General features: G+C 40.1%; 4 protein-coding genes across 5 annotated transcripts; all 4 read left to right on the top strand.

Moving 5' to 3' along the window:
• The first annotated feature begins 1,431 nt into the window (after window positions 1-1,431).
• LOC110052055 (uncharacterized) lies at window positions 1,432-25,197 on the top strand. Of its 2 annotated transcripts, XM_089278995.1 has the most exons (10): window positions 1,432-1,519; window positions 3,419-3,540; window positions 4,395-4,832; window positions 18,536-18,562; window positions 19,165-19,325; window positions 20,327-20,546; window positions 20,893-21,005; window positions 21,595-21,653; window positions 21,988-22,175; window positions 22,714-25,197. In XM_089278995.1, exons 2-10 carry the CDS (start codon window positions 3,432-3,434, stop codon window positions 24,090-24,092), a joined length of 2,694 nt encoding a protein of 897 aa, XP_089135121.1. In that variant the 5' UTR covers window positions 1,432-1,519; window positions 3,419-3,431; the 3' UTR covers window positions 24,093-25,197. The 2 variants fall into 2 exon arrangements, with proteins under 2 accessions (XP_089135121.1, XP_089135120.1); XM_089278994.1 differs by lacking the exon at window positions 1,432-1,519 and having other exon boundaries at window positions 3,378-3,540.
• On the top strand, window positions 7,228-9,814 carry LOC110066217 (uncharacterized). Its single transcript, XM_020773427.2, has one exon. The coding sequence runs from the start codon at window positions 7,660-7,662 to the stop codon at window positions 8,392-8,394; it is 735 nt and encodes a 244-aa protein (XP_020629086.1). The 5' UTR covers window positions 7,228-7,659; the 3' UTR covers window positions 8,395-9,814.
• On the top strand, window positions 14,541-16,161 carry LOC110052030 (uncharacterized). The gene has a single exon (XM_020758150.2). The coding sequence runs from the start codon at window positions 14,661-14,663 to the stop codon at window positions 15,393-15,395; it is 735 nt and encodes a 244-aa protein (XP_020613809.1). The 5' UTR covers window positions 14,541-14,660; the 3' UTR covers window positions 15,396-16,161.
• Window positions 16,309-18,152, top strand: LOC110051815 (uncharacterized). The gene has a single exon (XM_020757889.2). The coding sequence runs from the start codon at window positions 16,598-16,600 to the stop codon at window positions 17,324-17,326; it is 729 nt and encodes a 242-aa protein (XP_020613548.2). The 5' UTR covers window positions 16,309-16,597; the 3' UTR covers window positions 17,327-18,152.
• Window positions 25,198-26,123: the final 926 nt, after the last annotated feature.

The raw sequence follows: 26,123 nt of genomic DNA on the forward strand, positions 1-26,123 counted from the left end.
TGCTCTCTTTACCGATCTGTCTTTGGCCGGCATCTTCATATGCCCCCCTATTCCAATACGCGCTTCCTTCCATTCCAATACGTCCCCAGTGCGAAAGTTTGAAATAATGAATCAAATGATGTTATGGCTGTAAGAGACGTCATTGTTACCCTTTACGTCATTTAACTACTTATCAAATTGAAATAAATTAAAATTGTCCGAAAAGGACCAGCACCCCGTTCCTAATAAGTGCCCTTCTGTGATAAGTGCTCCCTCTTGAGCTTCAAAAACTAGCCCTGGATGCTAAATTGAATCATTACAGCTTTTCGAATGGAAAGTGACTGTGCCTATAGAACTGCAGTTCACCATCACGACGGCTTACTTAAACTGACAATTTTTCTAAGTATACCTTTCTAATTTTCACACTCTCTTATACACACTACGAAGCTCTATCAAGGGTACTTCTAACTCACTCATTTCCCCCTCAATACTGATGTCGGGTAAAATCGCCAGAAAGTTTACTAAACGTTTGTTTTTTTAACTGTGAGAGGAAGCTAAAAACTGTTCTAAGACCGCATCTTAGAACTCTATAACAGCGAGTCACTGTGAACGACGCATGATGAGGGCGAACAGGCCTGAAAAACAAGGCACATAATAAGGTGTTACGAATAATGGCCTCAGGAGATACAGAACTAAATTCTCCTAAGATCTTATACCAAGAATAGTATAGTGAAGTTAGGAGAATTTCGAGGAATATGTCCTGTTCCCTCGACTCTCATGAATTTTGTTTGGGATTATTAGACAAATGATTGAAACTCTTCTAGCTAGGCCACTTTATGCGATGAACAAAATATATCGTGAAATTAAATCGAAGGAAACCCGAATATACTTGGTCGCAGTAAAACAAAATACACCCTAAATATCTTGGTATTAGCTGAAGAGCTTTACCAACGAGTTCGACGCCGACGACGACGCTTGTGTAAAGTGGATTTGCATTTTACCTTGTCGAATGTCGCAACCGTGTAGGCCTAACGATCTAAAAGCTTGCTCAGGCTAAATTTGAATGACAGCGTTCAATTCAAAGAAAAAGCCGTTGCGGTTCACGTTCTCCAAAATAAGCAGAACTCGGGTCATTTCACGTTGCTATTTAGCAGGGTAGAAATGTTCCAAGATTCAAAACGCACGTGCAGAACCATTTTTCTGCTTATCAAACCATTTGTTTGGTGACGGCTTTCTCTTTGGCGTCGCCGTTGTGATTTGTTTTTAAAAACTCCCTATTACCCCCACGGAAACCTTTTACTGTTCTGAGTGTCAAAACAGTACGCTACGTTTTCCGGTAGCTGAATATCTGTCGAGTGAATCATTGGGGCCAACTGGCAGGTTCCAGGCCAGCCAATTATATCTCGTATTGTCTGATCGACGTTCCGTGTTCTATACTCATAATTTATTCAATAGTTAAAAGACTTTCTGGTTTGCGAGTTTTGTCTGCGGGTCGTTAAGAAGTTTTGTTTGACGGAAAGAAGAAACCTGAGTGGCGGAGGTATGTCTTATTAAGAAAACAAGTTTGATAAGGTAGATTATTTCATTGAGATACATCATTACTTACATTGCGTCATGAAGCGATCACTGAATATTGGCGTGAGATCAGGGCTTTATTGGCGGAACTCAGTGGGAAGAGATTGTCCTCTATTGCCACTCGTAGTCTCGGTCACGAGTGAGATTATAATTGGTATCGATAAAATATGTGTGCCAAGGATTGGGGTCAGAAGGCAGTCGAGATAAGAGAGTTTAGCTATCAGCTTAAAGCAACGATAAAATCGAAGAGGCAAATTTTTCTTGCGGTCGAAAGGTAGAAATACCTGCTTTTGGTAGCTGGTAACTGACATGCGGGTTTGTAAGGCTCAATTTAAGAGTACCCGGCGATGTGGGCCGATTTGAAACTTGTAATTGGAGGGGAAAGCATGGGCGGATCTCTATACAAGCAAATACGTTTATGGGAAGCTGCTTTCACCGAACTCTAAGTGGAAACGGAGCAGCATTGATACCTTGAGCTATAGTCTACTTTTTCTGGCAGCTAATTATTATTAACAATCAACTGTCAGACAAACAGTGTTTTGGTTTTATTTTTTAGCCCAAACAACTAATGAGTCGCATGTTAGATAATCGAAACTGCTGGAAATGACGCGTAAAAACTCAGAGCACTATCTTCGAGCTGTTTAACTTTACTGTGCTTCGTTTATATCAGTGAAGACAAAACTGAAGAAAAAACAAACAACCAAAAAACTGCTAAGCCACCAGCCGGCATTGAGATGCTCTTAATGATTTATTAGGTACACTCACACTCGATCTTTAAAAGTGTGAGGGTGTCCAATGGCAAACCCCTTGAATTCGTAACGTACAGACTGAACTTATATTCAGAGTTTTCTGTAGAAGACACTAAGCTGATGAGACATGCATTTTACTGGTTTGATTAATCATCCTTCCCGACCACTCGCCTCTTAACGTGATAATAAACAAATTTGTCATAGATATTGTCATAAGATATGACAAATTAACGAAGTTGACCGAAGTTGGATTTAATCCCTGCTGAGCTGAAGGCGATAAAAATGTGCAGTTCTTCTAACTTGCGAAATTTGTTTGAAGTTTTAAAGTAAACAAGGAAAGCCTTGTAGTATACAAAATATGGCACATAGCTTTGTCCTGAATACTGAACGCCTATGGTAATTTTACTTTAGGTACTACCCGACCCCTTAATAGAAAGAAATGGAAGTCCCCATATGATGACAATACTGCCGAAACAGCTACACATTGGAAAAACGATTTTTTTTTTTTTCATTTAAAATAGACCTTTCTTTTAATCCCCTTGAGTACGTACAAACAATAGCACATCAGCGAGGCCAGGTTGGGGTCGACATTTTCATACATTTGCTCTATTTTTGTCCACCCTGACCTCGACTTGGCGCCATTGTTTGTTGGAATGCGGGAAAGGTCTGTTGTCTTTATTCTAAACGATTCTCAGTTTGTTATATAGCGTGTCTGTAAGCCATTAGACGAGCAAAATACAACTAATGAGTAAAACTAACTGCGATACAACGTAAAGAATTGTTAAAGACTATCAGAATATTGAATACCTTTAATGGTTTTCAAAAAACGTAATTTGCAATGAAACTTCTCTCGGTACGAAATCGACGATCAGTTATTAATATAGGAAATTCAAACATTTGGCTGAACGAAATCAGAGCAGGATTGTTTTTGTGAATCGAACAAAGCGTCTAGAGATGAGTAACTTGTAATCCAGTTATGGTTAACCTTTTGTCTTGTGCTCCTGTTCTGTCGTTGACGAGAAAATTAGACAACGAGCCCAACCATGCAAAATTTGACAGTTATTGTGAAAAATAATGAACACATTAATTATGATTGTTATTCTTATTTTCTACAGGAGCTCGTCCAGCATGTTCCTCCAAACGTGTTTGGGAACTTTGCTCGTATTTCTCACGACAGTCGAGGCTGCACCTAAACCCACTCCCACTGGGCAAGTCTCTCCTACCAGTTCTTCTCCAGGTAATTGAGCCAAGCTGATGAAGCTGTTTTTGATCGGTTTGATAACGATGGTTTTGTGACACTCACATTGCTATGCGAAAGCAGCAAAATAGTTGGAAAATCTATGGCTGGGCATTAAATTCCCAGGGGAAGGAGCAAGTTTGCTGGAGCCCTGCCGCTCAACTATGCAAATCCTCTATGCAAATTTTCAGATCAAACCAAATCATTTCAGACCTAGGTGCCCATAAAACCATACCAGAACTGTGCCTATTTTCCTGCCAAAATTTGTAGAATACTAAACGGTGCAGACGCAAAAATTCCCTTCGGGACAGCACATACCTATGTAGTGTATATAGTGAAGTACCTATAGCCCCGGAGCCCAAATTCTCTCCATGTTAGAGCATAAATTATTCACGTCCCATAGCCAAAAATGGGGAATATCCAAAGATATATAAAGCCTTATCTCCTAGCTTTTTAATTTGTTTTATGTGTACATATGTATTGGTTTAATCAAATTAAGTAGTAAGGGCTCACCCTTGCAATGAAATGTAAGATGACGGCCAATTAACTATTGCAGCGTCATATTCAAGTTGGAAGATTGGGAAAAAATAATCTTTATGAGTAAAGATTCACCCAAGGATGATGAAAATGAAAACTGACAAAAGAAGACTGCTTGTGTAAAATATTTAAAAGTTAGTAAACAAGCCTGGACTTTAGTTCTTAGATATTATCTGTTCTCTCGAAAAACCGTTTATTTTTAGGACAGGTAATTACCTCGAACAAATACCTGTACATATCTCGTCCCCAACAAAAAGATGATAACTTGTCTGTTAGTTATAAGAACTAACCAACAATCTGCGCACTTTCCTCCACAGACTCTCAAGTTGAGTTGTTTTTGGAGAAGGAACTGCAAAAGATTAACAAATACCGTCTGATGCACGCCGCTACCCCTCTGCAGCTGTCACTTGACCTGACCAATAAAGCAGAGTTATGGGCCACGCAGCTGGCCAATGAAGACAAAGAAAAAATTGACGTCAACTCCAAATATGGCCAAAACATTTTTTCGACCAAGGAAACCAATGATGTTGTTACTAAAAGTGTACAGTCGTGGTATAATGCAATTAGATTTTACGATTTTCACAGCGCGAAGGGATCGCTCAAGTCCGCTTATTTCACGCAGTTGGTATGGGCTGGGTCAAAGGAAATTGGAGTTGGAAAGGCGAAAAGTGCAAGCGGGAAAACCTACATCGTGGCCTTGTTTGATCCCCCTGGTAATAATGGAAACTATCTGCGCAATGTGCTTCCCGTTACAGGTAGGGAAAGCTGTGGCACTAAAATGAAAATAAGTTTAAATCTAATAGCGATGTTTAATATAGCAAAATAAGCTAAAAAGAGTCTTGAGCCTTTTAAACCTTGCAATGCTTAGTTCTTGTCGCTGTCTTATTGGTGGAGTAATGTCCTGGAAATGATATGTTGTCCTACAGAAGTAATATACAATATACCATGGCAATCTACCATGACTTTCGCCTGGCTACGTAACATGTGTTAAACACAAGATTTCGAACACTCCTGTTCTGCAGCGTTAGAATTAATTAAGGAGACGAAATCGCAAAACTGTTGGATTCGATTTGCAAAAGTCGAATCATTTCATGCATTCTCTCTGTGTTTCTCACTCGTGGCCATCTTTTATAGCCCTTATTCTACATTTTACTTATTATAGCAAAGGAATTTAACCCAGAGCGTTCATTAATTATTAGGAAGCAGAAGCTTAGGTAAGGACTCTAGATGGTAAAAATGCTTCAGCCATAACTGTGCTTCACTCGCCCATTTTTTTGTACATAACATAACATAACATAAAAACTTTATTAACGTGTCTTTATGTCTAGCCGATGGGAAAAAAAAAACCTGTCCTAACCAAAAGGCGGCGAGGAGACCTTCAAAAAACCTCCAGGCTTATAGCGGAGGCCACCTAAGTTGTTAATGTTAAGTAAATAGTAAATTTTGCTTGCGCGAAACTCCGAGAATCACGCCACAACTGAAAAAGAATTTTCACAGCGAGAAAGCACACTTTTGTCTAAACAGAGTTTTGTGTCTAACAAATGTATGAAAAGCGACTGTTAAGTTGTGCGGCTCTTTCCGAGGACAGGGGCGCTTCCTCACTTTTCCTAAACTACGACGTGAGGGTAAGCAGCGTTTTTCCTTCTGACTCAAAGTCGGCAAAATTTCACCATTTACGTCCTTAAACAAGGACGGAGATATTTTGCTGAAAATTTTGTGTACAACTATTGTCAGAAGTAAAGTTGCTGTAGGTAATTCCCCCAGGTAAACAGATAAGTGTGTTAGATGTGGCAAGTTTTGACACCCAATAGCATATGATTCTTGTGTTACACCAGAATAAAAATTACTCAGACGAACTGACAGAATAGAGGTCAGTAGCATCGGATAGCCATAACTATGAAGGTCATCTGTGCAATACTTCTAACTGAACGGGTACTAAATCAATCGCCAAGGCTTTGCGGTACCTTGGATATACGGTGCTTGACTGGAAGGGTAAGCTTGCAACTTTGATGATCAATGGTTCGATGCTGAATAGAGGTCGGAAAGAATGAATGAGTTGCCAGTAATCGGATACCCGTGTTTGCGAAAAGAACTCTGGGATCGTCAGGGGGCAAACATTGCAAGTCGCTAGAAGGAAATGTATGGCGAAAAGTTGTTTCGACGCCCAAAAACATGGTTTTGGAGAGAGATCAACGCTTTTTCGCCGTTCTTTTATCGCAAATTGATTTTGGCAATTTTGATACATGGAAAATGTAAGTTTTTGTTTGAATAACCGTGAAATAAGTGAAACAATTTACCGATAAACTCCCTTTTGCTTGCGTGAGGTTTATTGTGAAATACATTGAAGAGAATATTGAAAATTTCAATACACGCCTGATCTCGAGAGGCTACCCGGAGCAAATGGTAGAAAAGACCCTCCGAGAAGTTAAATATTAGGACAGAAAAGAAGCTCTAAAACAGAAATCGAAAATTGCAGAATGAACTACTACCCTTTGTGTCGGGCTATTTCACTCAACCGTCAATACCAAGCTTTGGAAAGCATAATCACGCACAAATGGCACTTTCAAATACAAATACTTAGAGATATATTCAAGGAGCTACCCTTGATCTGTTATAGAATGGAAAATCACTGAAATACCTGCTTGTAAAAGCAAAACAAAGGCTTTGAGCAACACAGTAGCCACACAGCATGAGTCGCGCGGACTCATTTGTCATTAAATCAACCCCTGACAGTACAATGATCGCCACCGGGCTTATTTCCAGTATTATTTGTACGACTAAGCTTTCAAATAAGCCAAAAGTAGCCTGTACACAACTTAAAAGGCTTTACTGGGTTATTCCTCCGTCTCGATTCATACCTAATTAATTTTGTAATATTTTCAGACCATTACGCGATGTAAATTTCACAATAAACCTCACGCAAACAACGGAGTTTATCGGTAGATTTTGTCACATATTTCACGGTTATTCAAAGAAAAACTTACATATTCCACATATTAACATTGCCCAAATCCATTTGCGATAAAAACGACGGCGAAAAAGCGTTGATCCCTCTCAAAAATCGTTTTCTTGTACCTCGAAACAACTTTTCGCCATACACTTCGTTTCAGCGACTAGCAATGTTTGCCCCCTGACGATCCCAGAGTTCTTCGCGCAAACACGGGTATCCGATTACTGGCAACTTATTCATTGTAAAATTCATAGCTCAAGATCGAGATCAAAGAAGCTCTACGCATCGGGAGGGAAAACCGTTCTCTCAATCATCAAATCAAACATGTTAATCTAAACTTGTTATTGTAATTTTCACGCTCTTCTTTACTGTAAAATTTTTTTGAGCTCTCCTTCCCGCTTTTGTACTCATTAACATTTTCGAGTATGCTTGGAGTATGCTCTATGCACATATTGCAACGGACCGATGAAGGATTGGACATGGATTGGCTTGAGGGCGTTAGACGAGCTCGTGACAAGAATCAAATGTCACACGCAATATCACAACATTCTGGTTGCACCTGAACAAAATAACTCACACGGACTGACAGAATAGAGGTAAGGAGCATTAAACTTCTGAACTGGGCCGTAACTATGAAGATCATCTGTGCAGGAATTATGAAAACCGGTACTAAATCGATGGCCAAAGCCTTGCAGTACCTTGGCTTTAAAGTGTTCGACTGGGAAGAACAAACTTTGGACTTTGTGGATCACTGGCTCGACGTTTTTCAAAATGGCGCCACGCTAGATGCAAAGCGAGTTTACCATAACGCCGATGCATTCGTGGATTTCCCTGGATACTTCTTCGTTGAGGAAATACTGGAAGCTTTTCCTGACTGTAAAGTGATTCTGATGGTAAGAGAGGAAGATTCGTGGGTAGAAAGTCTTTCTTATCATTTTGAATCATTGTATGCTGCAAGGTCCAAGGTTGCCATGTTGTTATCCCCCACCGCAAAGAAGGTGTCTTATGTAGTCAAGTCCTTCCTTAATGCCGCCATTGGATCTTCCTACTCCAAGTACAAGTCCACCTGTGTTTTCAGAAAGCGATATCGTATCCACAACGACCGAGTTAAGTCCATTGTTCCCGCTGACAAACTGTTAGTGTACAACGTAAAAGAAGGATGGAAGCCATTGTGTGATTTCTTGGAGTGTGAAGTCCCAACTGTTGCCTTTCCACATGAAAATATCAAAGCTGAGATTATTGGCACACTTCCCGAGACCAGATATGGCCAGCAGGTGAAAAGGGAGGTGCAGAGAGGTTTTTTTGCAATCGGTTCAGTTCTTGTAATAATTGTAGCAACAGTTTTGGCCATCTGCTTAAATCAGTGACACTGGTCTAAGGGTAAATTCAAACACTGACTGGTAGGGTACTTGAAGGGCGAACATTTTACGTAAATATCTTTGTTTCTAGTTTCTTTTTTGATCCAATGTAGAACATATCACATATATTGCTACTATATCTAAATCATTTGATAATTCAATTCAATTGCTTTCATTGGCTTAGCCATCATGGTATATTTAACAATTATTCCATGAGCGCGCGTTGGCTATAACCAATATCATATCCAACAAGCGCGAATGGAATAATTGTTTTATTAAATTCGGTGCGTTTCTGACCAAGGTTATATCTCCTTCATGTGGTAGATGTTCCTTGAATTCTACTTGATTGCAAATTCGCTTGCTTCGCTTTCATATTTTTCATTCAACTAATTTGACAAACGACGCGCATGTCATGTGATTTCCCACTTGTTGTTGTTTGCCACATCGACTTCCGGTCGCTTAGTAAAATTAAAATCCAATAAAATTAAGCTATAATTTCCAAGTATACAAACGCACCGAATTTAATAAAACAATTATTCCATTCGCGCTTGTTGGATATGATATTGGTTATAGCCAACGCGCGCTCATGGAATAATTGTTAATTATACCATGCTCTACAAGTATGGTAAGCGGACGTGTAGTTTTTTTGAGGTTTTCGTAATTTTTTTGTTTTAGTTTCTATATTTTGGGGACGATTTTAATAACACAATAATTCCACTCGCGCTTGTTGGATATAAGATGATTATAGCAAACTCGGCCCTACGCGCCTCGTTGGCAAGTTACCATCTCATATCCAACGCGCGCTAGTTAAGCAATTGTTAAAATTATATTGCTAGGGCTTGCCCACGTTTTTTGTCTTGTCAGCTAATAGTTGAAACTCAATATTGTGTAAAAATTTGAAGGGTACTGGATGAATAATTAATTTAATGATTCATATTTCCTGCGAAGTTGTATATTTTAGGACTGAGAATTATGATTGCTGAGAGCAGGCCAATTTATCGTAGTGTCACGCAAATTAATGTTTAAGGATTGTTGTTGTTGTTTTTGTTTTAATTAATGCAGGCGCATTGATTTCGTAATTTTGTCCGTCATATAATAAATGAATAACAGTACGAAAGCTTGCGTAGCAATGGATAAACACTTCTCGTGATATTAGAAAATTCCTTCAAATTGCAGCAAAGCAAAAGAGCAAATTAATCGAAACCAAATAGAACGAATGAGGATCGATTGCGCTGGGTAATCGAACGTCATCGAACACACAGTTTTGGGTGAGTTCTGTTTTTGGTACTCACCAAAATCTCGTTGTAATTTCTGGCGATAACTCAACTTTTAGTAATGATTTTTCCACCATGACAAGAAACGCAGAGACATTTTCTGTACGAAAGCCACTTTGATTAAAGTTATAGATCAGCATTCCACCTGCAAAACGTATTCAATGAAGTACACCAATGTTTTTTGAGGACTTTGTTAAGTTAATCATCCTCGCAGGGTTTTGGCTTGAAGCCCGAGGAGGTATTTATAGTACTCCTGCATATAAAGAAGTGATGAAATATTGGTAGTATGGGTAGTAAGCGAATCAATCCGATTTGAAGAAAACTATGCGCGCACGGTGGTCCGGGTTAATTTTCCAGTGCGTTCGTAGGAGAGTATAGCGGAGTACCCCGTTGTGCAAATTAGTTAAATGAAAACATTCCCTGATCTCATGGAAAGCAAAAGTACCGAGCAGGTGGTAGTTTCCTTTAAAATTACAAGTCTTTCACTTGTCCGCTTACGGGACCCTGGTAAAAGAGCACCTTTGTCACTCCTTCTCCTTTCAATCCCTTCTTGTCTTATCTTACACCCTGGCTCGTCCTACGCAAAGATAAAAAAAAAAAATTTAAAAAAAAATGGAAATATTTTCTGAAACAGTGTCAGGGTTTTTTTGTTTTTACACAAGCCCTAAACCCTAAAGTGAAAAAAAAAAAAACTGTAGACCCTAACCCTAACCCTAACCCATAGCAAAATAATCAGTCAGCCAATCCGATTCCTTAATTGGCCCGTTACGTTGGGATGACTGCTCGGTATTTACAGACATATACCTTGAGCTAGAACGCAAATGTGATTTTCCATGGATCAGTGCAACAAAAGTGGCATGTTTTGACATCCAATAGCACACGATTCTTGTGTTACAGCTGAATAAAAATCACTCAGACAAACGGACAGAATAGAGGTCAGGAGCATTAAAATTAGGATAGCCGTAACTAAGCAGGTCATCTGTGCAGGACTTCTGAAAACGAGGACTAAATCAATCGCCAAAGCCTTACGGCACCTTGAATTTACGGTTTTTAAGAAGAAGACCAAGCAATTGACTTTGTAGATCACTGGGTCGATGCTTTAGAGCTAGAATGCAAATGTGTCTCTTCATGGTGGACGACTTCGAGACAAGACTATAATTTCCCTTGCGATTGCACAAGATTCTGGTCACACCTGATCAATAAAAAGTCACTCTGATGAACGCACAAATAGAGGAGCCATAAACTTCTGAAAGCCGTAACTATGAAGATCATCTGTGCAAGACTTATCAAAACGGGTACTAAATCAATCGCCAAAGCCTTGCGGCATCTTGGATTTACGGTGTTCGAAGCGCGATCATTGTACGTCTTTAAGCTTTGCTTCTAGTTTCTTTTTTGATCCAATGAAGAACACATTACATATATCATATTACGAGAAGTTATTCACATTTTGCTCTCTTGTCAGCGAATAGTGTAACCTCCTACGCAAACAATGTTAGTGCTCGTCAGGAAGATTGCTTGACGAACCCTAAGAGCGTCTGCAATCTGCACTCTCCTGTAATATTTGTTGTAACATTACTGGCACTCCGATGTTTCGTGTTTGGATCAGTAAATCAGGCGTCTTTGTAAAAGCAAATGGCTTATGCATTGATCTCTCCTGAAGGGCGATGAATTTGTCATGAATCAGTCTTCGTCTCTGGTTTTCTTCTTGAGCCAGTACAACAGTTATAACGCAATTATTTTGAAAACTAATTCACGATTTTATGAATTGATAATCTTGAACGCTCTTAGACTCTTGCAGCTTACAAAACTTCAAATGATAAATAAATCATTTTAAATCATTTTTACCGTGTGGAGAGCATTTTTGTAAATACGTTTCCATTCGCTCCGATCAAGAAATCGTATGAAGGCGGATGCATTTCGTGATTTATGGGGGAGACTTTAGACAAATGCAAATTTGGCGTTGGCCATCTCCCGTTACTCTGCCCACAAAAACACTTGTCACTGGTTTCCAAAGTTGATATTCCTTTCATTCGTCCATCAATTACCTCACATTCTACCATAGTTGGCAGCCATTTTGTTTTTTTCAAAATTGAGAACCAAAAGGCGGCAGAGTGAGTCTCTCAATCACCATTGGATGCTAGCAGAGTTGTGCAATACAGTGACGTACAGACATATCCATTAGCTTGCGTTAAAGTTCTCATTTATATTAATAAAAATAAAGCTCAATATCAAGATCAAAGAAGCTCTACACATCCGGAGGGAAAACTCTTCTCTCAATCATCAAATCAAACATGTTAATCTAAACTTGTTATTGCAATTCTCACGCTTTTCTTTACTGTAAAATTTTTTTCGGCTCTTCTTCCCCCTATTTTACTCATTAGCATTTTCGAGCATGCTTGGAGTATGCTCTATGCACATATTGCAACGCACCGATGAAGGTAGATGCTTCTGCCGAGTATGGTTAGCCAAATGTTGCAAAATTCAACAACTTGGACCTTCATATTCAACAACTTATATTTATGTTCAACAACATATATTTATATTCAACATTTTATGTTTATATTCAACGATACGCATTTTCTTTCAACTTCAACCCAAATTATTTTCATTCAACAAAAATATTTGTTCAACTTCAACCAAAAATAATTTCATTCAACAAAAATATTTGTTCAACTTCAACCGAAAATAATTTCATTCAACAACAATATTTGTTCAACTTCAACCCAGATTATTTTCATTCAACAAAAATATTTGTTCAACTTCAACCAAAAATAATTTCATTCAGCAACAATATTTGTTCAACTTCAACCACAATTATTTTTATTCAACAATAAAGTTCCCGGACATTCAAAATATCGTCATTCAACAAAATTCCCCGTCCCACCCCCTGAACTACCCCGAACGCTGTCACAAATCCCTAGTGTTTTGGGTACCCAAAACACTGAAAGCGTAAAACTGATGCAAGTGAAATCATCCACAATTCTGCTCAAAACCCATTTATCTTCTTACGAAGCTTTGTCTCAATAAATTAAAGCGTTCTTTAGCTTGATATAAACACAATACGTCTCTGAAAATAGTCGCAATTCATAACAGACTGTCTGATCCGAGTCCGCAGTTATAACGACATATAAAACCGAATTCACGCGCCAAAGATCCTTGTATGAACATGCGCTTGGTGCCTATCGATAACCCTTGAAATGCACGTTATTTAAAACGAGAAAGGCGCTTTCTAAACCTCCGATAGTGCGGCGATTAAAATCAATATGCGAACGAACGGCCGTCACGCAATATGCAGGTCTCAAGCTGTGACCGACCTCTGTATGTGTTGCCTGTCGGAAATAAACTCTGGCTTAGACTTGTTTGTCGCTCTTTCCTTGACCATCTCTCCTAGTGTACGTAGATTTTGCCGGGGAACAGTTCTCTATGCCATGAAATAAGTTTTTTGCCTCGGAGACAAAACCAAAATAAATATAAATAAAGTATAGACAAGGCTAATCCTTGGATACAGGGAAAGTCTTAGACTTGTTTATTTCTCGCTCTTTCCTTAACCATCCCTCCTATTAGATTTTGCAATTAAAGCAGTTTTTTCTTCGGAGACAATTCTATAAAAAATGCAAATAAAGTAGACAAGACTACGTCCTTTGAACACTGGGAAAGTGGGATACTTAAATCCCTGGTGATATATGGGTATCCCTTTCCAATATGCTTGTTTGTTATCGTTTCTTTAATTCAGGGTAGCCAAATCGACCGAGGATTAAAAGGCAAAGCAAACCTTTTATATCTTCATCTTATATATTCCGGCAAAATCTACATATACTAGGAGGGATGGTAAAGGAAAGAGCGACAAACAAGTCTAAGCCAGAGTTTATTTCCGACAGGCAACACATACAGAGGTCGGTCACAGCTTGAGACCTGCATATTGCGTGACGGCCGTTCGTTCGCATATTGATTTTAATCGCCGCACCTATCGGAGGTTTAGAAAGCGTCTTTCTCGTTTTAAATAACGTGCATTTCAAGGGTTATCGATAGGCACCAAGCGCATGTTCATACAAGGATCTTTGGCGCGTGAATTCGGTTTTATATGTCGTTATAACTGCGGACTCGGATCAGACAGTCTGTTATGAATTGCGACTATTTTCAGAGACGTATTGTGTTTATATCAAGCTAAAGAACGCTTTAATTTATTGAGACAAAGCTTCGTAAGAAGATAAATGGGTTTTGAGCAGAATTGTGGATGATTTCACTTGCATCAGTTTTACGCTTTCAGTGTTTTGGGTACCCAAAACACTAGGGATTTGTGACAGCGTTCGGGGTAGTTCAGGGGGTGGGACGGGGAATTTTGTTGAATGACGATATTTTGAATGTCCGGGAACTTTATTGTTGAATAAAAATAATTGTGGTTGAAGTTGAACAAATATTGTTGCTGAATGAAATTATTTTTGGTTGAAGTTGAACAAATATTTTTGTTGAATGAAAATAATCTGGGTTGAAATTGAACAAATATTGTTGTTGAATGAAATTATTTTCGGTTGAAGTTGAACAAATATTTTTGTTGAATGAAATTATTTTTGGTTGAAGTTGAACAAATATTTTTGTTGAATGAAAATAATTTGGGTTGAAGTTGAAAGAAAATGCGTATCGTTGACTATAAATATAAAATGTTGAATATAAATATATGTTGTTGAACATAAATATAAGTTGTTGAATATGAAGGTCCAAGTTGTTGAATTTTGCAACATTTGGCTAACCATAGCCGAGACATGTCTGTCAATTTTAAAATTGTCGTTATTTATTTGATATTAATGGTCATTAATTGTTATCTTCCTGTTATCCTGACCTTTCGGTAAGAAGAATGATGGACGTCTGGGCACAAGGTCCATATCTATGGAAATGTAAATGAGCCCCTTAACGTTTTCGTGGATGGTTGCGGGACACCTTTCGTGACTGATCTAGATATAAACATCACAGCAGAGAAAGAACTCACTTTCCTTAGCCTTACTCATGAAGATTGTTTGTGCAGGATATGCAAAAACCGGTACTAAGTCAATTGCCAAAGCCTTGCGGCACCTTGGGTTTACAGTGTTCGACTGGGAAGAGCAAATCTTTGACTTTCTAGATGACTGGGTTGATGTGTTTCAAAATGGCGCCAAGCCTGATGTTAAGCGACTTTACCAGAATGCTGATGTATGCGTTGATATGCCTGGAACCTTTTTCTACGAAGAAATTCTGGAAGCTTTTCCTGACTGTAAAGTGATTCTGAGCGAACGGGATGAAGATTCCTGGGTGGAAAGTCATGTAAATCAACTGGAGTCGATCGCTGCGGCACGATATCGATACATGATTCGGTACTTGTTATCGCCAACAGCATGTAAAGTTAGGGGCGTCGTGAACTCCTACGGTAATGCTCTATTTGGCTCTTGTAACCCCAAGTCCACCTATGTTTTCAGAAAGCGATATCGTATCCACAACCACCGTGTGAAGTCCATTGTTCCCGCTGATAAGTTGCTGGTGTACAACGTGAGGCAAGGATGGAAGCCATTGTGCGATTTCTTGGGTTGCGAGGTCCCCTCGATTGCCTTCCCACATGAAAATATCAAAGCTGGAATTACTTCCACCATTGGCATGACCAGATATGGCCAGCATATAAAATGGGAAATGCAGAGAGGTCTTTTGGCAATCGGCACAGTTATTGTAATAATTGTAGTGGCAATTTTGGCCATCTGTTTTCATGAGTAAACAAGCCAACTGGCAAGAGCAATAACTGTGGCGTCTTCACTGGTTTGTTCATCTCTGTTGATACATCGTAGTTTCTCATCACTCAGTATGTTCCAATACAAAATAATACGCCATTTACGAGAGTTTATTCAACCTCTTTTGTTTTGCAATTTCGTAAAAAGTTTACCCAATAAACTTAAAGCGTATATACCCGACTAATTAACAATACCCCATGAGGCGAAGCCGAATGGGCTATTGAACCGTGGCCCTTGGGGGCGAAGGGTCTAATTGTTTTAGTATCACCCAACTAGTCGGACAGAAAAGACAGTAGTAAAGTTAGCAAATGCAAGTTGAGGAAATATTTATCTGGGAATAAAACGAAAGAAAGCGTCACGCACGATTGCGCCAATTTCGCTACTCGAGGACTATTACTAATAGACCTCTAGTAGCGTAGCCAATTAAAATGCAGGATTTGCATTAGTCCACTAGTTGGGTGATACTAATCATTGTTTAAACTTTTAGTTATACTGTGTGTCCTTGACACCCCGTATACTTTAGGTCGCATTCTTTATCAGAGAATTAAAAAGAATCAGAAAGAAAGAACGTTTTGGCCTGCAGGGATCGAGTTTTTGCCCAAATCGTGCGTACATACGTATCACAATTACACGGATGATTGACGCAGCTGCCTTAGGGTCAAAGGAAGTTTGTTCAACACAGTCACGAAAATGTACAGAATCAATAAAGAACTTAATAGAGTGGTATTACTCTACATACTCTGAATACTAAATCTTTGATGCGTCTTGAGTCATAGGCAATCTTTATGCAGTCGTAGAAGTAGGGAGGATTTGATATGATCCACGGTCACCAGTCCTCACCACCGTCTCTTACTTGTGATTCCTATGCTCTCCAAGGGTTACTGCGTGCCGGCATACCTTAATAATGCAGCAACTCTCATTACTTTCGGAATTAGCAGCCTTTTGGACACGCTATTTTTGGGGTTTTTTACTATTGTAGTGTCGTTAGATTCGAAAGTTTACGATATACTTAACTTGCCAAGTATAGAATGACGTCATAGCACACACACAAAAAACAAGAGACATAAGTCCTTCAGTCGAAATGTGATGTAGTAGATGTGCTCGTGACTTTATCGAGCTACATTTGAACAAGGATCAATTAATTGACATCACAACAGTCACAGCAGATCACTTTTTATAGCTTTACGCATGAAGATCATCTGTGCAGGATATGGAAAAACCGGTACTAAGTCAATCGCCAAAGCCTTGCGGCACCTCGGGTTTACGGTGTTCGACTGGGAAGAGCAAACGTTTGACTTCCTAGATCACTGGGTTGATGTTTTTCAAACTGGCGCCAAACCTGATGTGAAGCGAGTTTACCAGAATGCTGATGTATGTGTGGATACGCCTGGAAATTTCTTCTTCGAAGAAATACTGGAAGCCTTTCCTGAGTGCAAAGTGATTTTGAGCGTAAGAGAGGAAGATTCGTGGATAGAAAGCTATGTGCGTCAATTGGAATTTATACATGCTATGCGATCCAACATTGTCTCCATGTTATCGCCAACCTCGAGGAAATTCGATTACGTTTTGGATTCGTTCCTTACTGCCGCCGGTGGATCTATTAACCCCAAGTCCACCTATGTTATAAGAAAGCGATGTCGTATCCACAACCACCGTGTGAAGTCCATTGTTCCCTCTAACAAGCTGTTAGTGTACAACGTAAAACAAGGATGGAAGCCATTGTGTGATTTTTTGGAGTGCAAGGTCCCTACTATTGCCTTCCCACATGAAAATATCAAAGCTGGGATTACTAAGACGATTCCCTTTACCAGACTTGGCCAGAAGGTGAATTCGGAAGTGGAGACATATCGTATTTTGTGGATCGGTTCACTTATAATTATTATAGTAGCAATTCTGGCCATCTGTTTAAATCGTTGAAGCTGGCCTAGCTAAGGGTGGAAAATATGATTACTCTATTGATACGCTTTAGTTTGTTTTGTGATCCCTGAATAGAATAGGAACACCGCAAACGCGAGTTAATTTGAACATCTTTTGCATTGTTAGTCCGTTAAAATTACTTAACCGTAGTTTGATTATTTGCTTCGTTCAAGCGATGTTAACTGTTTTCGCCCTTTTTTAGTAGAAAATTATAACGAATCAGCACGTTCGGGTCTTCAGGGAGCGGGTTTAGCGGGCTTAGGAGCCAATCGTGTGTATATAAACGTTACAATTTCGACGGTTGGTTCGCTCAAACTATCCTGGGATCCAAGAAATTCTGTTCCACTCAAATGCCTTAATGGCTTATTACAAAATAGTCACGAAAATCCAGTATCAAGGATCGATAAGGAACTTAAATTAAGGCGGTATTACTGTAATGCTGTTATTCAAATAAAGGAAAAGAAAAGCTTGAAATATTAACTTTTTAATCGTTGACTGCGTCAAAGAAGGATTTGAATATTAGCCATTTGTGACTTGACCTTGTCATCTGTTGCGTGCTGAAGCGCAACCTCGTTCCCAGGCTCTCTCTCTCCTCTGTCTCCTTTGTCATGTCGTTGGGAGAATACATTTTTTTTTACGTATGACGTCTCATCAAAGTAAAAACAAATGGCTCTGATAAAGGTTACAAATAATATCACTAAAGATGGTTGCCCAGTCTTATTAGCCCATTAAGGTTATTTCGGGCAGCCATGTACTCTTTTTATTTCAACTTATTTTTGTTCATTTAATTTCTAGTTGAGTACAAATAAAGTTGTTATTGTCACGGTTGTTGTTATTGTTGTTGTTGCTGTTGTTGTTGTTGTTGCTAAAGCTCTAATTTTCCAGCGGATGTAATTTTCTTGTTTTACTATTAGGTCCCGTGCAAAAACCGCGATTTGTTTAGAGTGCAATTGATGTGTTGTGTGACAGCGCCAGTTTCCAACGATTCACAACTTTGATAGAAAATATCCTGTGTCCAGAATTCTTCATTGTCTTTTTTTTTCAAGCAAAAATAACGGTCAAAGCTGCTGTAGTAAGATACCCTCTCTTCGCCATCTAGGTTCCCATCCATGAAAATTGTTCACTTTCGAGAAATGTCTGTTGGCGCATATATGTAATGAGCGGTCTTTTATTTTTGAATGTTTAACAATTTTTACCTCTCTGTTTCAGGTAGTGGCGTTGGAAAAATAGGACCATGTAAGCTAAATTCCTCCTATTTCTTTGCATTGCATATTCAAACTTCTGTGGAACGATACGACTAAAGATTTCTCCCAATATTAAGAACTTGACGATATACAAGAAACCTCCCCTTAGAACAAACCCCCTGCCAGTGGAATACAAACGTCCTGGCGTAATAAAACTCAGTACAGATAACTAACGTCCCTGTGAAAACAATGCGAGGCAATGAACCTCCCCATATAAAATAAGGCGATGTAACGAATCTCCCGATATATATAGCAACCCCCCTTCCTTCGATACAACGAGCCTCCTGACATATGGAACCCCCCGGCCTGTGTAACAAGCCCATTGACCTGCTCTTACCGAATAGCAAACTCGAAATTCGAAATTCGACAAATCAACCCCCTGGTGAGGAACCTTCCGATATAGGGAGCTTCCCCATGTAACCAAGGGGTCATAGAGGAATTCTTCTAGTGGAACAAATCACTCCTCCCAAAACAACCAACTACATGGTTGAAGTAAAAAAGGTCCCAATATAACAAACTAATTTCCGAATGTAACAAATTTTCTTCGTAACGAAGCCCAACATCCTACATAACACATTTCATGTATGTTCACAGCGAATTGCCCCAATGGATACCAACTGTACAACAATATATGCTACAAGTTCTTCCCGGGTCCAGTGAACTGGGTTCAAGCATCAGAGAAATGTGCCGCTCAATTTTCTACCTTAGCATCGATAAACAGTGAAGCTGAAGACTTCTTCATAAAGACTCTTCTAGTACGTTATTAATGTAGTCAGGAGCCCATGGATCATGGGTTCCTGGTGTAGACAGTACACTTTACTAGTTCAGTCGTGCCTACTGAAGTCAAATGAATTTTCTTGAATCATCGGCGCATGTAACAAATGACAGTGAATAGCTCATGCAGAACGCCTAGTAAACAAATGTACGCATTGCGTGCCTAGATTTTATCTTGCACGTATTTCATTCAGCATTTCTACATTACAAATAGTTCTTATTGAGCCTTCGCGGTTGACTGAAACCCGGGATTCCAAAAAGGATCTGGAGCAAACGTGTAAATTCAATTTGGACTAGAGAAAGGTGCTAGCTGAAAAATTATTTTGTCCAGCTCGCGCGAATTATCATCGCTCCCCTCAACGCTGATTGCGCGTCGCGCATTGATGTTTTGGGAGAACAATAGCGCCTACCTTTTAGTTAATTGGTACAGTTCAAGCAATCATGATTCGTAAAGCTCAACATTGGATAATAAATCCACGTTTTAAATAATTTAAGAAATAGAAAGCGCTCCGCCGTGTTGCTAACAAGTTATTGAAACACAGTCAAATGGAAAATGTTTGCTATTTCTTTTAGAAAACACTGCTCAAAAAGGATCATATATATGTCAACAGCACCTGCTAGTTCTGTGTTTCTATCGGGTTTTAGTATAAATCTACTAGCGTTCTATTACGCATGCCGCTCTCTGATTGGCTACACTACTCACTATCTGTTCTGTGATAGACAGTGAGTAACTTAGCGGCGTGCGGGTGTTAGCAAAATGACGGCTCACTCTTCTTTGCGTTTTTGAAGTAACTATCTGTGAAGAGGATTTAGAATGAAGTTTTGAACCACTAGTAGATTTATACTAAAACAATAAGACTATTCGTTCTCAATTTCTATAACTATCACCTCATAGAAATCGAGAGCGAATAATCTAATTATTAAATAGAAGAAGAGCTTCGCACGCGCTTTCTAACAGGGTGTTTTCAAATTTCATGAACAGACCTCAGGTGGCGTTTCGGATGCCTGGATCGGTGTTAGTGATGTGAACAATCAAGGAATCATGGCATGGTTGGACGGCAGTGAACCAAACTTCATGAACTGGGATTACTACCAGAAGAATTTTCCTGGCAAGAAATGTGGCGTCATCTTCACCAACTTCAACTGGAAGTACAAACCATGCAATGGAGCAAGAGGGTTCGTCTGTAAGAAACCCCTCAGAGGTCAGTAGAACCTATTCCCTCCCTCTTGGAGTAAAAAGTCTTTTCTGAAGATGGCAGAGAGAATTCCCTTGACTCCTTGTAAGAGCGCACTAGCCAAGAGGCCGCCGCGATTCCCGTAAAAGGGTGTCGATCAATTCTTCAGTTGTTAATCGCATTAATCAGTTTTTTTTTTTAATTACTTCAAACGTTTCAAGTAATTACCTTTGCGCTTGGGATAATTTACACTTTTGCAACCAGGGAGTATCCAAAAGATGACTAGCGTAGTTGAATTTTAGTGTAAAGTCTTTGTAAGCGCGAACACAAGAACCTGTTTGACACGTACGCGACGACTGTTTTTAATTTTTAGGCATTACAGAATACTTGGTAATCCTTCGTTACGAGAATAAACTATGGACGGATAACCTTTATTACCCGGGAAGCACTAGGTACCAGGCTCTCAGCAGGCATATCCAAGAAGCGGTAAGCTCACAATAATCGCTTCAGTGTCTTCGCTTACCCTTTCATCTTTCATCAGGCGTACACGTGTTGCAACACGGAATAAAGTATCCTGACAAACTTCAGTCGTATTCCGATTAAAATGCACTGATTCCTGCAGGTTATTGTAAAGTAACTTACTTTCTTTGAAGAAATGAGTCGCTTTCTTGCCGATGGCCCCAAAACGGGCTATCTGGTCTGAAAAGAGTTGTTTTTGAATCAAGATGCTAAGTTATAACATGTTAAGGTATAATTGTCAAGTAACATTATTTGCGGAAAAATTATTATATTTGATTGAGGAGATTGTAGAGCCATGTAAATTACCATTAACAGAAGAGGGAACCTTTACGTTCACACTTGTCTTCTGCTTGCGTGAGTCTTTTAGCCTGCCGCTGCGATATCAACATTCATTTTCTTTTTTAGATGAGGGTTGAGGAAATTGGTACATTGATCACAAAGGGGATAAGAGATTTAAAAAAATCACCCATTAAATGCAATGAGAAATGAATAGAGAAACTAGAAGTTGACGTCTGTTAACGAAGCGGATCCATTCCGTTTTCTGTTTGATTGACAGTTTCTTGATGTGTTTGGCGACTACGATTGGTTTGAGCAAGTAACATTGGATCATTTCAGGTAAGTACAGATAAGCCAGTGCTTGCGATAACTAAGGTTGTCACGCAACGAATTCCTTGCTAGCAAAATATGTTGATATCTGCTGTGGGTACTGTTTTGTCAAGTGACCGGTGCCCAGATTTTTTTTGGCTCTCCCAAGGCCCCCAGCCGTCTTCCAGTTTTCGTTACTATTATTTTAACATAATGTTAGATTCATTTGCCTCACTATTATCTCCAAAATAATGCCGGCATGATGTTTAAAACCCTAATAAAAACACACCCATCAGTGGTATATTCACTGCAAATGGTCCTTCGGTTGTGCAGGGCTTCACTTATTGATTATATTCCCCAACAGCAAAGGAGAAGGAGATAAAATATTGGCGTATATCAAGTTACGTTTCACCCCCGATGACGATTCCCCAGCTGACCCGATCCAGCTTCTCCGAAACTCCATTCAAGGAAGTGATTCTGCTAAGAGAAGCTCTATCACTGGGACACTACACGGGGAAAAGGTGCAGCTTGTTAATGCTACTATGATTGTTGGTAAGTGTTACGAAAACGTAAACGCTGACGTATAGATGAGTTAGAGTCTGAATTCAAGCAGAGTAATCACTGAATAGGACGAGAGTTTCACGAGAGCCTGTGCGAGGAAACTCTCAAATTGTCTTTCCCCCGCGCGCACTCGTCCCCTCCCGCCAAGCGCGTACTCTAAACAGCTGGTATGCTCTCTGGAAATGACTGGTTGAGGTCAATCCGCGCTTCCTTACTTTGTTACCAGAAATGCCAAGAATATCACGAAATCCTTTCTCCTGGACTCTTAGCATCTTCTAAGACGGAGTCACACAGAAGCAAATGCCAAACCATCCTATCAAAAATTGAAAATTAAAAGGAGGTTGTAGTATGGGAATACAGACAAACCGTCGCATGATGCTTTGTCAACAGCCAGGCTAAATATCAGGAAAAAAGATGAGTGCATTTGCTGGCTAGCTTATATGCGACGTGACAAAATTCAACTAAATGTAAAATAACAGTCCTACAAAGCTTTTCAGGACAAGTTTAATCAATAACTTTGTTTCTCCAGAGGAACAGACTCCAGGCTCATGTCCAAGTTACTGCATGAGCTCGCAGTGCATGCCCAACGCGTGTAACCCATGGTGCTGTGATCCACTTGGTCAGCAGTTTTTCCAAAACTCTTTTGGCACACAGCAGCCACAAGTGCCATCGCAGCAGCAGCCTGGGTACAACTTGTTTGGTTCTCCTCAACCACAGTACAACCCACCTAATCAAGTGCCAGCTTATCCTCCACCAACAACGTATCAAGTCCCGCAACAAGGGCAGTTCCGACCTCAACAACAGCCGCAATACCAAGTTCCTCCACGACCACAGCCTTATCAATTTCCAGTTCCACCTCCACCACAGCACTACCAGTACCCAATCCCACCGTGGCCACTCCAGTATCCGGGGTACCAGCCACAGCCTCCCCCACAACAGTTCCAAAACCCAGTTCTTCGACCACAGCCGTACCCCTACACAGTTCCGGCGCAGCCTCAACAGTATCGGTACCAGGTTCCACCTCGACCACAAGCACTTCCATCTCAACAGTATCTAATTCTACCACGCCAGCCACAACCGTTGCACCAGGCACCGCAGCCCTACCAAGCCATCCCAAGACCGGTGTACCCTCAACCTTGGCCTGTTTACCCGCAGCCACAGCTGATGATTCAGCAGCCCATGCCACAGTTCTTCCAAATGAACCAAAATACAAAGGACAAGCAAAAGCTTCAGGGCTCCAAGGTAGAACCGGGTCAAGCCAAATCACCGGTACAGCTACAGGGCATGGTTTTCAGTTATCCGTACACAGTACCAGCGCCAGTGCCAGCACCAGTGCCTGCTTACATTCCACAGCAATATTATCAACCTACAGTGCAACATCCAAAACAAGCGGCGCACGGTAAAGAGAAGGGCAGCGAGTCACAGACGGAATCAGAGGGCGAGAAAAGCCACGAAAAGTCTCACGTAAAACCTTTGTCAGCGGCCGTTCCACAGCCGGGTTATCCCTTTACGGGATTCCCTCTGCAGCCGTACGTTCCTTCTTATCCTTACTCCATGCCCTCCGGTCAGACAGCATGGAGAGTAAAGATCTATCGACCAGTGTTAACCATTGCTCGTCCACCCGCTCCCCCCACTTTCACGCCAGGATATCCATTACTAAACATGCAGCAGCCTGGATACCAGCCCTACCCAATTCCCGCTCAGCCATACCGCCCACCACCACAACCCGCATCTCCAGGGCTTCTTCCTATAGGGCAAAGAAAAGAGTTGCAGCAAGTAAGCCCTCCGCCTCCGCCTTACCCTATGCAGCCACCTCTGCCAGTAACCCAGTATCGACCTCCGTATTCGTATTTTAATCGCTACCCCTTAGGTCAGGTTCCGCAAAGTGCTCCCTTGGATCGCAAATAATCACCGTTTCGTCTGCATGGCGATTGATCCAGAACAGTTTTGGATTCATGCACATGAGATCTTATTTATTTTTTCTGAAGAGACGACACTAAGTCAAGGTCTGTTCAAAATAATATTACGATGATATTCATCCATAGAAAGAACCTGCATGTTTTTTTCATGCTTTTTATGTTGAATGTTAGGGGTTCCAAATATTTTGCCAATGGGTAGCTCTTTATTTCGATATTATAAAATTCTTTTTGGGTATTTGGATACACTAGATTTAAGCTGCAGTTTGAATAACCTTAGTAACATGTCTTGTTTCTTACATGATGAGTAATGAGAACGCCAGCCTAAGCAGCTACAGCAGGTGAAATGTGCGATTTAAGCAACTTGCCATTCCTAATTTTTCCTTGCTTTTAATGTACGTGGTTTCTTTCCTCTACAAGGGAGTGTTGCCAAAGAGAACTTAAACAACTGTTAATCCCAATTCAAAAGCTGATCAGGTACACTCGGTTTATTTACGCAACTGGTTTGTAAATATAGCTTTGCGGTGTGGGGAAGGTGTTGTATATTTACTGATTAGCATAGCCCTCTAGCGATAACAAATCGAAACAAACGTTCCAAGTTAATGATAAACGTTAACGATGATTTACATACCTCTATTAAACTAACTTCAACTAACTATAGAAAAGATGAGTTCGTTGTAAATAAGACAGCCGAATCTAGTTCAAAGTTGTGCAGTTTAGAGACTAATACGATTGGGTATCAATGTATGTATGTGACACAATGAAGATTTATGTTGCAAATGTTATCATAAAGACACCTTGCTTGTGTTTACTAAGAAAATAAAGGAACTAAAAAACCTTGTAGTTTTAAATTGAACATATGAAGGACAATTTGATCAATTTGAATCCAACGCAATCTGAACAAAGCTATCATGATGAACAGAAGTGAAAAGGCCATTAATTAACAGAACCTGACTACAAAGGTTTGCTAAGATGTTAACAGTGCAATTGGTCGAGCAACATATTGTTCAATCTTCTCGCACAAGTGCCGTGTGTCTGCGGGCATGCTCCCCGGAATAGTCCAAAAAGGTAGACCGTAAAATATGACATTTTTCGCATTTTTGGTGTGTGTGGATGTAGGAAAGTCAACAGATACCCTAGATCCAACCCTCGTGCCTCTCTTGATCGGCTGTTTCAGTTTTTCGAATTTATAATCCATCAAATATTTTCATTTTCGCACGCGAAAATTATATAAATTAATTAAACTTAAATTAAGTTGTTTCTTCTATTCTCAACGGTCACTTCTGAAGATGTATGTTGAAACATACAAAACGTCAAGTAAAAAGATCTAATTTTTGGTTTTCCAACAATGCGTTTTATTGGTAACAATGCTTCAACCGCAACTTTGCTTCACTTGCCCTCCGTCAGAACAATTACACAGAGCCCTAGAGCTCTGACAAGTGAACAAAGCATTGAGCATGCAACCTCTGGTATAGCGGAGACGTATGCAGTTGCGCTTATGGCAACAGAAAATACAGAAATGAATAAGTTAAATGAAACCCTCCCAGATCTCATGGAAAGCCAAGGTACCGAGCTGGTGGTAATTCAGTTCCTTTACAACTTCAAGGGGAGCAGGGATGGCGCAGTGGTGAGAGCACTCGCCTCCCACCAATGTGTCCCGGGTTCAATTCACGGACCCGGCGTCATATGTGTGTTGAGTTTGTTGTTGGTTCTCTTCTCTGCTCCGAGAGGTTTTTCTCCGGGTACTCCGGTTTTCCCCTCTCCTCAAAAACCAACATTTCTCAAATTCCAATTCGATCCTTGAATGCACGGACATTTCTGAACGAGTTCTTGTGAACTCCTTGGTGCTCCGTGGGTAAACAAATTACATTTACATTTCATTTACATTTACATTTTCACTTGTCCGCTGAAGTGTGTAGCCAAACGCGTAACCTTTGTCACCCCGTCTGCCTTCACGGAAACCTTAGCCCGTGTTCTGTAGAAACTAAGGCAAGTAGCCTATTGTTCAGAGAAGACAAATGGA

This window comes from Orbicella faveolata, unplaced genomic scaffold (genome assembly GCF_042242905.1).
Source record: "Orbicella faveolata isolate gen_17 unplaced genomic scaffold, um_ofav_v1 contig_47, whole genome shotgun sequence".
In the NCBI taxonomy this organism is placed as follows: Eukaryota; Metazoa; Cnidaria; class Anthozoa; order Scleractinia; family Merulinidae; genus Orbicella; species Orbicella faveolata.

What these genes read in the sequence shown, in the direction of transcription:
- LOC110052055 (XM_089278994.1), top strand. Translation starts at nt 3,378, where the DNA reads ATGAACACATTAATTATGATTGTTATTCTTATTTTCTACAGGAGCTCG. An exon ending in CGTTGGAAAAATAGGACCAT is followed by an intron (nt 18,563 to 19,164) that starts GTAAGCTAAATT and finishes GTATGTTCACAG; the next exon opens with CGAATTGCCCCAATGGATAC. An exon ending in TCTTCATAAAGACTCTTCTA is followed by an intron (nt 19,326 to 20,326) that starts GTACGTTATTAA and finishes TTTCATGAACAG; the next exon opens with ACCTCAGGTGGCGTTTCGGA.
- LOC110066217 (XM_020773427.2), top strand. Translation starts at nt 7,660, where the DNA reads ATGAAGATCATCTGTGCAGGAATTATGAAAACCGGTACTAAATCGATG.
- LOC110052030 (XM_020758150.2), top strand. Translation starts at nt 14,661, where the DNA reads ATGAAGATTGTTTGTGCAGGATATGCAAAAACCGGTACTAAGTCAATT.
- LOC110051815 (XM_020757889.2), top strand. Translation starts at nt 16,598, where the DNA reads ATGAAGATCATCTGTGCAGGATATGGAAAAACCGGTACTAAGTCAATC.